General features: G+C 48.2%; 4 protein-coding genes across 4 annotated transcripts; all 4 read right to left on the reverse strand.

Annotated features, from left to right (window-relative positions):
• Positions 1–247: 247 nt before the first annotated feature.
• On the reverse strand, positions 248–1591 carry LAJ45_07709 (uncharacterized protein; the record flags this gene model as incomplete). The annotated part of the gene is made up of 4 exons (XM_046117265.1): positions 248–995; positions 1051–1162; positions 1230–1339; positions 1416–1591. 4 exons carry the CDS (start codon positions 1589–1591, stop codon positions 248–250), a joined length of 1146 nt encoding a protein of 381 aa, XP_045969561.1.
• A 2346-nt stretch (positions 1592–3937) lies between these two features.
• On the reverse strand, positions 3938–4663 carry LAJ45_07710 (uncharacterized protein; the record flags this gene model as incomplete). Its single annotated transcript, XM_046117266.1, has 2 exons — positions 3938–3947; positions 4011–4663. The coding sequence occupies 2 exons, from the start codon at positions 4661–4663 to the stop codon at positions 3938–3940; spliced, it is 663 nt and encodes a 220-aa protein (XP_045969562.1).
• A 1072-nt stretch (positions 4664–5735) lies between these two features.
• LAJ45_07711 (uncharacterized protein) lies at positions 5736–7602 on the reverse strand (the record flags this gene model as incomplete). Its single annotated transcript, XM_046117267.1, has 3 exons — positions 5736–7061; positions 7128–7234; positions 7305–7602. 3 exons carry the CDS (start codon positions 7600–7602, stop codon positions 5736–5738), a joined length of 1731 nt encoding a protein of 576 aa, XP_045969563.1.
• Positions 7603–10978: 3376 nt separating this feature from the next.
• On the reverse strand, positions 10979–12651 carry LAJ45_07712 (uncharacterized protein; the record flags this gene model as incomplete). Its single annotated transcript, XM_046117268.1, has 6 exons — positions 10979–11415; positions 11527–11594; positions 11695–12071; positions 12188–12258; positions 12338–12374; positions 12472–12651. 6 exons carry the CDS (start codon positions 12649–12651, stop codon positions 10979–10981), a joined length of 1170 nt encoding a protein of 389 aa, XP_045969564.1.
• Positions 12652–12923: the final 272 nt, after the last annotated feature.

Below are 12923 nucleotides of genomic sequence, written 5' to 3' on the forward strand. Positions count from 1 at the left end.
TAATAATCCGTCCTCCTTGCATGAAATTGATGTTGAGATAGATATATTGATCACTTGATGAACATATTTATGTGTTTGACTCTGTAATTATGAGCATATCATCTCGATTTGTAGTCTCTGTACATCATTTAAATAAAAGAAAGACATTTACGATCACCAAACTAATTTTATTTTCAAAATATTTAAACGTATTCACTATCAAATTCCCCACCCTCTATCTACATCTCTATGTAACCAGAAAAACACCCTACCACTCCCTCACACTCCCATCCTCGCCCACAAACGCCCCACTCCTCCACGGCCTCCCCCTCCCACTCAATCTCCTCACCGCCTCTTCATCCACCTCAATACCCAACCCCGGCCCCGCACACACTTTCACAAACCCGTCCGTCACCTCAAACGCCTCCTTATTCGTCACATACGTACCGATATCCTCCTTCCCCGCCTCGGTGTTATAGTGGATCCCCAATGACATCTCCTGAATCACGTGGTTCTGCGTCGCGGCCGCAACCTGTAGACACGCTGCGAGCGCTATGGACCCCAGCGGGCAGTGCGGCGCCAAAGCCACATCGAAAGCCTCCGCCATGGCCGCAATCCGCCGTATCTCGGAGATGCCGCCGACATGGCAGATGTCGGGCTGTAGGATATCTACGCAGCCCAAGAATGGCTTCACGTCCCATCGACTGTACAGGCGTTCGCCCAGTGCGATGGGAGTTGTTGTGAGACCCGCCAGCTCTCGGATCCCCTCGGGGTGCTCGGATAGTAGTGGTTCTTCGATGAAGAGGGGGCGGTGGGGCTCGAGGAGCTTGACAAGCTGCTTGGCCATGGGCTTGTGCAGGCGGCCGTGGAAGTCGATGCCTGCGTCGAGGCCGAGGGATTTGACGGTTTGGAGGCGGTCGACGCAGGAGTCGAGGGCGGTGGGGGAGTCGAGCCAGGCGACGTCGCCGGTGGCATTCATTTTGATAGCGCGGAAACCTTGGGACATGCGTGCTTCGCTGCGGAGGGGTGTTAGTATTACGTAGGTGGATTTAGGTCAATGATTGGGCTTACGCTTGGAGTTTGACATCAGATGGTTTGTCGCCGCCAATCCAGGCGTAGACTTTGATCTTCTCACGGACTTTGCCGCCGAGGAGTTCGTAGATGGGAACGTTGAGACCGCGTGCTGGACGTAGAGTAGGTCAGTATCATCCATAAAGTGGATGCGCGGGGTCTGACGGCGAGAGGTTTACCTTTCAAGTCCCAGAGCGCAATATCAATCCCCGACAGCGCAGACTGGAATACGGGCCCCCCACGGTAGAACCCAAGTCTCCAAACACTCTGCCATATCTTCTCAATCTCGCTATTCCCAATATTAGCACTTACTCTCTAAACTCCGAAGAAGAAGAAGAAGGGGAGAGAAGTTATGTAATACACACTTTGCTTCACACCCTACAAGGCGCTCTCGCAGCTCTTCCAGCGCACCTTCAACAGCCTCCGTATGGCCCTCCAGCGACGCCTCGCCCCAGCCGTAGCCGCCATTTTCGGCTGTGATCTTGACGTAAAGCCAGCGCGGCGGTACACGGAAGTACTCAATGGTGGTGATTTTGGGCATTTCGTGCGTGTGTGTATATTGCTGGATACTACTTGCAGAGCTGGGGGCTCAATGTTGATTTGATTTTGCTGGTATATGGGTATGCAAGTACATATTTACACATGTATTTAATGCCATTCTTTTCATTTGGGAGGGGGTGGGCTGCTTTTCCGGCGTAGGCGCCGGCCCCGGCACGGATACGAGATGCTCTGCGGCTAGATGACCGGCTGTGGGGGGGCGGATATATATGTATGCAGGCTTCCCCGCGTTTTGGAACGCGGGTAGAGGATGAGTGCAGTACAGGGAGGTGCGTTCTGTAGAATGTTTGCCTACATATAGACAGATAGGTGTAACGTTTGGTGGGAGGTCGGCGTTCGGGGTGTTGTTTATTAATTAGTAGAGAGACTGGTTTGGGGATAGCGCTGCGGTGAGTTACTTGGCGGGGGATTCTGGTGTTACTAATATTTGGACCGCACCCAAAACAACAACTTGGGTGTCTGGGTGACCATGAGAAGACACACTAGTTATTGATTGGATTCTCCGAGGTTTATCCGGAGAATAGTGATAGGTGTACCTAGAGCTGTGATGGCCCGGTTAGAGTACCACATGTGTAACCGCAGCTAGAAAGGTACATATATCCCTCTTTGTTTGGCTGTGTGTGGTTGGATTAGAAAAGAGATGACGTCCAATCCTGGGATCCTGTCTGGCCCCACGAATAAAGAAGCAAATGAGCAAGACCGTGGCCCCAGCTACACACACCATTGGTGACCGACTACCAAGCATGCGTCACTCGCCAGCATCCCTAACTTTTGATATTTCGCGGTAAACCTAGTCCTCTAGTACTATAGTGCGGCTCTTTCGTGCTGTCCACGCTCCAGTGTAGCTATCATAGTCAGTCCAATTTCATCTCCATCGCTGCGGAGCGGGCTGCGAACTATTCCACGCTTGTTTTGTGGTCCGCTGCGTAGGAAATGAAAGGTGGTCCGCGACGCAGTATCTGATTGAACCCCAGCAGTAGGGGAGGTTGATGATAAATTATAGCAATGCTCTGTCGGTTTTAGGGTACAGACCACGACGGCTCGGCATAGAATCCATAACACATCTAGACAGTCCAGGGTTAAGATTTCGGAGTTAAGCATTCCGCGTAGTGGACCATACAACCGGTCCAGTCATCACTATTCCTGAAGGAAGTATTTTGTAGGCTTGAAGTATGTGAATTATTGATAACTGATTTCATTGCATTGATGATCGAGATGAAAAGGAGGCTTCTTCGTGGTCGCTTCTTAAGACCTTATCCTTCACTATAAAGGCACATGTATTGGAGACATAGCTCACATGTCCTATTGCCACGATTCTGCCAGCTCTATAGCCAAATCATCTCTTGTAGTCATAAAATAAAGTAGAGCGCTGTAGACCTCATCACCACAATATTAGTGCGAAGATCAAGAAGTTCCGGTGGGGCTTGGCTCACATGCTCTCACTCGGGTTGGTCCATCATCTTTCAGGGTCGAAATGCTGTATTCAAATCTTGGAGCTGATATGTAGCTTGATCATGAGGGGAACGGCTCAGAGAAAGAATTAGGGCTCGATCGTGCCTAAATATACATGTACATAATACGTAAGCTTAGGCCCATGTCGCGCGAAGCCTTTGGTAAATCTGGTCTTGGCGCTGTCACAAGCATCAGCTCTAACACTCCTCCTCTTCTCTCGTGTACTACTATACACACTTTGCCACTTCACCGATGAGTGGATCTTCCCTATCTAAACACAAGTACGCTACTGAGCCGCTGCTAGCTGTCGAAGCAACCACTCATCCTGTGTAGAAGATGTGTTACCCTTTACATGTTCAGGATATGAAATTAAATTAGATGTTTATTGGGTTTGGCTACCTTTTCCCTGGCTTGATAAAGAGAGATGGTGACAATGTCCTTTACTGTCTGTCGAATAGCGTTACGGTAATCGTAAGGGTAGTGAATTGACTCATAGCTTATAGTTATTGCTAAACATATCTCAAATCAGTTATCACAGATAAGCTCGAGGTATGTATCCTTCGTTTTAATTTATCTGAGATCCAGTTGTTATGCAATATATATTCGTTACATCATTGACTGTAGGTACGAGCCTCCAATCTACCTATCACTAAAGCTTATGAATCCCTTGCACACAGTCGCATACGAAATTTGACAAACAATTTGAGGACAAGAACGAGTGAATGGGACTGGGGGCAAAACACCTAAAATAAAGGGAAAAAAAATACAAGCATTTACTCCCCCAAAACCTTATAATGCATTATTCATAGGGGCACTCTCGAGGTCAACCGCCCCCCCCCCCCCCCCCCCCGCGGGTCTCCAGCATGTTTCCCGATCCTTAATACGAGCTATTTTGCAAGGTCAACACATGCGCACGGCCGGACACGGGGCAACAGATATATGTAACTTACATCCTCACGTTACTAAGCGCCTTCCTGATACTGGGTGGATTCAGTATCATATCTCTTGTACTCGGCGGTTTGAGGTCCCTCTTTCTATTCCCAAATCGATCACACACCTCCTCTAGCGGGACTCCCTCTTGCTTCGGCGGGCTCTTAGTTCTCCCCCATCTCTTCCGCCCCTTCTCGGCCTGGATCCTCGCCCTCTCTTTATCAATCTCCCTCTCCCCCTCCGGCAAGACCTCCGGCGCCCGGCGACGACCAAACCGATCGGGGATACTCGACGTCACGATATCATAATTCGGGGGAATTCCCGGCGAGACCTCGGCAGGGGATGTTACGGGCGGGAGAAGGGATGAGTAGTGTTGAGAGTTACTACTAGCCGGGGAAGCTGGAGTTTCAAAAAGGGACGAATAGTGCTGATGGTACTGGCGGTGCGATTCTGGTACTGGGCTTGAAGAGGACGGGGAGCTTGGGGGTTGTGGTTTTCGCATACTGGGAGCTTCTTCTTCTTGCTGCTGCTGCCTAGGAGCGGGGGCCTGCTGTCCTGCCATACTGGCCCCCGCTGCAACTTCCTCGTATGATGGTGGCGCCTCCGCTTCGCTGTTGCCACGGCCGGCTGGAGACAACGGGTCCAACCTTGTGTGTCGCGGGATATCACTCATTCTCGATGTTGGGGTTTGAGTGTACTGTGGTGGATAGTTGAACAACTGTCGTGGGAATGATCTGTTGAAGCTCGAGCAATGACGATGCAACCTTTAGGATTCTGGCCACCCGCAGGACATCACCGCGTTTATATTACAGGTAGGTTGGGGCTTGCTCCGCCCGCATCACGTGAAAGATAGGTTGAGATGTACGCTTGGCGGGGATGATCCCACCTTGGCGGTGAGCAAAGCCTCCGCACTCCGTCTATTAGCACGAGCGTTTCTCTATTAGGTAATGATGAACAGATGATCCGCGGAACTAGAGGCTACAACAAGGCTTAAATGTGCGGCTTTGGAGGAGGAGTTCAGTGTGCTGAAAAGCGGTGAATATTGAAATTGAAGCTCATGCTTGTGCTGGCCATGGCGGTGGTTCAGGTAGGATAATGTAGCCGAAGACCAAGTTATATGGTTGGGCTCATGGGAATTGGAGCCAGCCATGGTGGGGTTTAAATAATTGCTTCTCCGTGTCCTCAAGATATACCTCGGTGGGGAAACGAATTCACGACTGAAACGATACCGGAGAATTTGAAAGTTGGACTTCTATCCAAGTGGAATGTAGGCCCGCAGGGAATACAGATTTACAATCTGCCCACACTGCCAGTGGATAAGTGCTCTTTTACATACTACTCACCTTATCTACAGAAGCGAAGAGCTCTGTCGTGCTTCAAAAAGAAAATTCAATAAATTCGGATCAAGAGCCGCAATATGGGCAAGGCAAACAGCCCATTGGAGCGTTGGGATCATATGAGACCAACATGGATGATTTAAGGATTCGGGGGCGAATGCCATCATCTGCATGGAGGTTAAATATGTCTCAGATTTGCTTTAGGGTTTTCTGAATGCACGTGCGCTCAGGCCATACGATCATCTCAACGTGTGAGGTGTGGCTCAACCAATATTTGCATAGAATATCACTCGGAACGGAAAGCAAGGCTTCACCTCTTTTTGTTTCAAACCACTATTAAATATTACTAACACTATGGGTACGGTATATAATTGCATGTCTAATTGTCCAAAAACTAACAGTAACCTTCTAAGCCTCACACAGAATTCCGTCGGTCTCCACCCAGTCCTCACTACCAACACCAGTGTGCGCATAGAGTACCGAGTTGGGATCACGGAGCTTCTTGACAACATAAAGCCCAGGGTAGTGGGATCCATAGAACGACTGCTGGAAGTTGGGCTCATTATAAGCCGCCTCAGAGAGGTAGGCACCGGCGCCGGGGGTAATCTCCTGGATCTTTGAAAGATGCTCGGTAACCCAGTAATCACGGAGAGCCTCAACCTCTGCCGGTGTGGAGCCTGCCGGAACAATGTATCCAGAGATGACGTGGAGTCCGTTCTGCCTCCATGCAGGGTTGACAGCGTTAAGAGACATCAAAGCACCTGCCTTGTACTCGGGCTGAATACTGAATCCGACAGCAGTGAGTCCAGTGTTGGTCAGGTCTTGGAGGTATGACATAACGCCCTCGGTGTTCTTCTCGAGGACTTTTCGGGGAACCAGACGAGAGATAGTCCCGGACTGAAGACCAGCAGGCTCAGGTCCGAATGAGTAGTACCAAGCATCGTAGAAGCCCTTGTACTGGGTGGCGGTCGCGTTGTAAGTCACTCCGAGGGTGTCAAGAGTTTTGTAAAAGCTTGAGAGAAGGCCATTGACCTGGCTAACAGTCATATCAGGGGCGAAGATGGGGATACAGCTGAGGGAAGTGTTTGAGGTCATGTAGTAGGTGTAGATTCCCTTATCAGCCATGTTTGGAAGAACTTCATGGAACGCAGTCATAGCCTTCCAGAAGTTTTCGTAGTTGGAAGAGTTGAAAGTCAATGGCAGAGTGGTCACCGGAATGTCCTTCCATGTCCTGACGGTCATGCTAATGACAACGGCGAAGGTTCCACCACCGCCACCGCGGAGAGCCCAGAATAGATCAGGGTTTGTAAGAGGTCCAACCTTCCGGTAAACACCGTCTGCAGTGACGACTTCCATAGCAAGGACCTGGTCTGCGGCCATACCGTACTTGGAGGAGAGAGGGGAGTGACCACCACCTTGGATGTATCCGCCAATGAAACCAACAGTCTTCTGCTCACCACCGACAAACATAACGCCCTCGGCGTTGGCCTTGGCATAGGCTTCCTGGACTTCGATACCGGCACCGACCTTGGCTGCGGTTCCCTTATACCCGAGAAGGGGCTCGGAGTATGAATCGTAGAATGTTACATCTTTGAGGTTGTGGGTCCAGAGAGAAAGAGCTCCGCGTGCGGTACTCTTGCCCAAGAAATCGTGACCGGTGTTCTTGACTACGAGTCTGATGTTATTTTTGCGGGCAAAGTTGATACCAGCTTGAACATGGGTGTAATCGGTTACCTAAATGGGTGAGTTAATAAATATCAAGAGAGGAAGAAGAAATGTCTTTATTTTGAATTTGCTTACATTAATAGAGTATGATGGGTAGAAACCCTGAGTACAGCTAGCAGTAGGGTCTGATGTTGGCAGACAAGTGTTATTTGAAAAGAGTGGTGCCATAATTGAAGCCGGGTCTAAGATCAAATATCAATAAACCTCTCCAACTAATAGTAACATTCGCTCAATTGGGAATTATTCTCTTACCAGAAACATGCAGAGAAGCGGACATCCAATTATCAGTAACATATGTGCATTTCTCCGCATCATAGTCGAGTTCTGACTCGTAACATACGGACGCCAATGGCACAACCTTGATCAAGCGACCCGAAACAGTGGTATTCAGGGCCGCCCAATCAGATTCTGAAGGCCACGCTGCATCTGTTGGTGAAATTTTGCATGAAGATGCTGTACGGGGTTTATGAACCGCTGCAGCAGAGGTTATATCAAAAAAGGCAGCAATAGCACCGAAGAGCAGCGGTGTGCTGACACGAATGAAAACCATTGTGGGGGCTAAATAACGAGAGAAAGAGGGTAGGAACTAGATTAATGACCGTTGCAAGTGATTGAACCGGTTTGCAGTGGATGGAGAGCTCCCATCTGTGTGGAAGATCTCAAAGAATATATACTGGTTCTACAAGGCCGGCCACGCGCGTTTTCCACGTGGGGAGGGAGCGGGTGAGCAGGGATAACGAAAGCCATCTTCGAATCTCGCGACGCATCTGCTGCCGGATTCCTTTGATGCCCTAACTACTCCCTAGCTATTTCCTTTTAGTGCAAGGCATCATCCTCGGTACTACTCGCTACGAGAAGCTCAGGTAGAGTATGAGTGGTACTGTAGTCTAAGAGTAGCAGTGAGTGGTATCCACCCCATACCTACTAATGTGTGTACTCCCCCCCTTGTTGTGAATCTAGTTGCTACTACACCGGTAACGAGTAGATGGTATGGTTCCCCCTTGTAATAATTACATCTGCTAATGCGGAAATGTACTTTTAATTTCGATTAACAGGGGCAGCGATGGCTTCATTGCTGGCAACTATCGTAAACGGGGCTTCTGCTAGACGCCATAAGCGTTAGAATGTGGTACGACCCCAATTATTCAATCATTTGTGGCGTTCTAGCATGCGTAATGTTCCTAATCCTAATGCTCTACCCGGAAAAGGGCTTTCTGCAATAATGGTACGGAAAGATTTAGATGTCCCGGAACCCGTTATTTGGAAGCTGTCACGCTGTTGTTGCATATGAGAACGACGGTATCTTCCTAGGCCCTGGTCCTAGAAGATCTCGATCGAATGCGCGCATATCTGCATGTTCCCAATGAACATGACTGAGAAAACTGGAGGTTGGTATGTACGATTCATATAACCATTTTATCACGGCGAGTATGTGAGGTATCTGGGCACTTTACTACAAAGTACGTACTCTAGAGTGAGTGGGTACATATATTTACTAAGGAATCCACCCCTGTCAAAACCGATTATCTATCAAGTCAATCATATGCGCGGTAGCCACACCCTGCCTGCCTGCAGAGTCCCTCTTTTAGATGTACCTTAATATTTGACTTGCGCCTACACTACAGGAAACGTTACCAGGATTTCACACGTCGGAGCATTCCTTCCGAGCAGACTTCATTTTACTTTTCAGATTCATCTGTGGGCAGGGGAGGGAGTACCGGCACATACAATAGGGGCCGACCGACACCTCTCAAAAAAATTCTTAACTCCAGTAAATGTATACGTAGGAGAACGGTGTTATTTGTCCCGATGGCTTGGGCTCGGGCCCTGGGTACAACTTTTGTATGGCTTGTCGTTGGTGGCGCTCTCATGTTCTACTCTGAGAAGACATCGCATCGTGCATAACTCTGCAGAGATGGCAGGTACTCGTAGTTTTTTGACGTTTCCGGACGCGACCACTATTGCATGCCATACAAAAGATAGCCTTGGCGATTTTTTTCTGTGTATGCAATAGCAGTTGCGTCCGGAAACGCTATGAAATTGCGAGTAGATAATGAAAAGTTCCGAGTTCCGAGAAGGTGGGGCAAATGACAGCTTGGTAAGGGTACAAACCTCTACTCGTAGTTGTTTGACGTTTCCGGACGCAACTACTATTGCATACACAGAAAAAACTCGCCAAGGCTATCTTTTGTATGGCATGCAATAGCAGTTGCGTCCGGAAACGCCAAAAAACTACGAGTAGTAAACCAGTAGTAAGTCGATAGTAAGTCTTCGATTTTGTCCCAATTTATTATTTCTCTGCACAAATTATTACTTACCCTGGCTCACCTTTCTCCCCTGATATGATAGAGTGCCAAGCTACATGTACTAAGCTAAATACAAAAACAGAATTATTAAGGCCTAGCAGAATTGCTAGGATACCCCGAACCACCCTGACCCCACTAAGCTTAAAATGGAGTTTCTAATAAGGATGCTGAGCCCGCTCTCGGACCCTGCGGGGTGCACATGTCTCAGGTCGTTTATATGCATGGAAGCGATAGCAGTGCTAGTCTTTAGCTCTGTAGGCTGTGGCATTTTCGGTGGATCCGAAACGTCTTCTTTCAAAGGCATTAGAGGCTTTCAGTTGACCTGAATTTTCATTTTCAAAGTGAAAGGGAAACTCATGCAGCTAAAGTTGCGTCTGCTTCTGCAGCTGACATGTCACTTTCTGGTAAATACTCAATACTAAATATTCCGTCCTCAAGTATTTCTCGGTCTGCACCTGTAGGATGCCCTTTTTATCAATAGTTTAACGCGCTCAAGACAGGCCCTTGGCTGCAGGAGTTTCCTTTTCATTTTGGAAATGGATAACAGGGATCAACTGAAAGCCTCTATTTTACTACACTACTTGAGAGGAGGTGGGCTCATTTCTAGGCAGCAGAAAACAACAATCCCGGTGCCTCAATCTTAGCCATGTAGGTGTAGGTATGGACATACCTACTTCATAGATGTTCTGGATATATAAGACATGGCGTGTGTGGGTGTTGGTGTGCTTTAAGCTAGATTTTCTTACAAGAGATCTTATAGGTGCGCAATGACAAGTACTTGTCCTGGGCAGGAGGTACGTGCTTGTTATGACCACACTCTTATAAATATTTCCCGGGAAAAACAGGCGAGAAAAAAAAAACGCACAGAGATGTCTCGGAAAACACAAACAATAAGCCATTATTTCCACCTTAGCATTCCTCTGCTATATATCAAGGATGGCAAATGCAGGATTTTTGGGTGCGGTGGACATCGAAATTAATATATGGGTCCTTTTGGCACCACTGATTCTCCTCATTAGCAGCCAGGTCTTATCTGCGTGTACGCCCCACTACAGCTGGCTCTTGGTATTAATGCATTCTTCTGGTATGCTTTACCGACGGCCGGATCCTTAAAAGGATTCTTGACGAAAGTAGAATAGTCGAACCACGGAAGAGCCCTAATTGAAGTCAGGTCATCATAGAAGTTTCTATTGACAATTCCATCAACCTCACGCTATTTAATTCATGAAGTCATTGTCGGCTGAGGCTGTCACTAGCTGTTCATCATGTCAACTCGGGAGTTATCCATTAAACAGTGAGCTTTCAGTTAGTAGGTATTCTACTTACTAGGCGTATGTAGGATGGCCCATCGGAGCCAATTACACATATATTTGTTTTGCATACATAATAGGGCGACCTACTGCGTCAAGCATGGTCTACCCCGAAGATAATTGTCAACAAAGTAAATTATTCATATCTACAAGAAAAAAGGATCACCCAATATATCTTCCTTCAGACCTAAAGGGGAGGTTTCCTATCATAAGGAGCTTCTTGCTCAAGGGTTGCGGGAACAGAAACCAATTCCCAAGTACTTTTTCTTTTCCAAACAACGCAATATTAAGCAACGTTGGCCGCGGCAAGCTATATCCGGCGCCCACTCTGTATCGTCGAAACACTCTCCCCGCGCTCCTCGACATCTACCGTGATATCCATAGTCTTCGTGATCCCATTCGGGCCGTAATTGATGATGTGCTCCTCACTCTCATTGTCCTTCGTCGTATGGCTGCCATGGTGGTGAAGGTTCTCTTCATCGGACTTGCGGCACGTTATTGCAACCCTATGGCTATATTCTGGTTCCGCACTCGCTCCTCCGCCGCTAAGTGACCCCAGCGCATACATATTACCTGATTTCTTTGCGGGGCCGCTGAGGCCGCTTATGCCGCTGCTCCCCGTCCTTGAGCGGCCGAACACCGAGGGCAGCACTCGGCCCATCAGGGGCTTGAGTGCCGGGAGCGACGCGCAGATTATCCCGATGTTGTATTCGATGCAGGACCAATTTGAGAGATCGACGCCGTGCCCTGGGGAGGGATGAGTATTAGTAATTGCACGCAGGAAATTTATATGGGGATAATTATAATTTGCGATATATGCATATGCATTGCGGATTAATTGGAGGGGCATTGGCTTACATGTCACATCCACTTGTTGAGAAAGACGGAACAAAAGACTGAGACGGATACAACTCGCAATACAGACACTGCAATCACCAATATCTCCACATTAGCAATCCTATTCCTAAATCCCCCAATCTCCGACAATCAATCAACCGCGCCGCAATGGCAAAGGACAATACTCACAACGCCCCCAGGCCCAAAATGAACCCCAACGCCAATTTCTGCGCCGTCGGCAGCTTCAGCTTCCACAGCGTCGGCAGCGGCAGCACAAACACAATAAAGTCATTCACGATATTGATGATGGCCGTGCTCTTAAAGAAGGTCATCTGGTCAATACACTTCCCACCAGGGATCGAGGTGTCGTAGACAAAAGCGACCGGTGCGCACTGGAAGATGTCGCTGAGCGTCACGGCGATGCCGAAGGCAATTGAGAGCCCGATGACGATTTTGACGGTGCGCATGTATTGCGCGTTGGGCGAGAGGCGGCGGTAGAAGAGGAGGATGGAAAGTCTGGTCATGAGCAGGATGGGCATGTAGAGGATTTGCACGACGAATGACATCTGCGGGTGTTGGAGCGCATTGTTAGTATTCTTGTTAAAAAAAAAAAATCTCTGGAGATAGTTCCGGGAGGATGTGGGTATGATTGAGAGCGGGTTCGGGTATATGCGATGTGTACCTTGAGGGAGGGTGCCAATGATAGGTTCGGCGGAACATCCCACAGATGAAGTCCTGTGCCGTATCGTGTAGCTGCAAAACAATCATTTCTTAGCTTTATGCCCACTCATGCCTTCAATCCACCGCACTGAGTAAAGATATTATCACATACCCATACACCCTAATGTAGTCTCAATCACCGCAAACAACTATATCACAGACCAAAATTAGTCTCTCTCCAGCAAAATATTTTGTAATCCACCATGCAAAAAAAAGAACTTATGTATAAAAAAGGATCCAACTCACCATAGCCACCGAAATCGCCAAATCATCCGTCCCCCAGAACCTCATAATCTTCGTCCTAGTATAAACCCTCGCCGACACAATTAGGAACGCCAGCACCGTCAGCCCAATCTGCACACCCAGCAGCTCGGGCACTCTTGTTTCCGGGTTGACATAGTTTGGGGTAGGCGTCGTCGTTGCCATAGATAACCACTATCTCTCTCCTCTCCTCTTCCCTTCTTCTTCCTTCTTCCTTTTGATATATCGATATCGATACCAATGACCCTATTAGTTATAAAATATAAGCGTTATAATAATTATAAGCGTTATAATAATTATAACCTAGCGTTATACAAGTAGTACTAGTAGTAGTACAAAAGCAAGTTGCACTGCCGATCGCGGGCGTCCCCCTCGAAGTAGTAAAAGAGCGACGAAACACTGGCAGATTTAGTACGAGGCGGTAGAAGAGTCTAAGG

Source organism: Morchella importuna (assembly GCF_003444635.1).
Source record: "Morchella importuna strain M04M26 chromosome Unknown Morimp01GS025, whole genome shotgun sequence".
Classification (NCBI taxonomy): Eukaryota; Fungi; Ascomycota; class Pezizomycetes; order Pezizales; family Morchellaceae; genus Morchella; species Morchella importuna.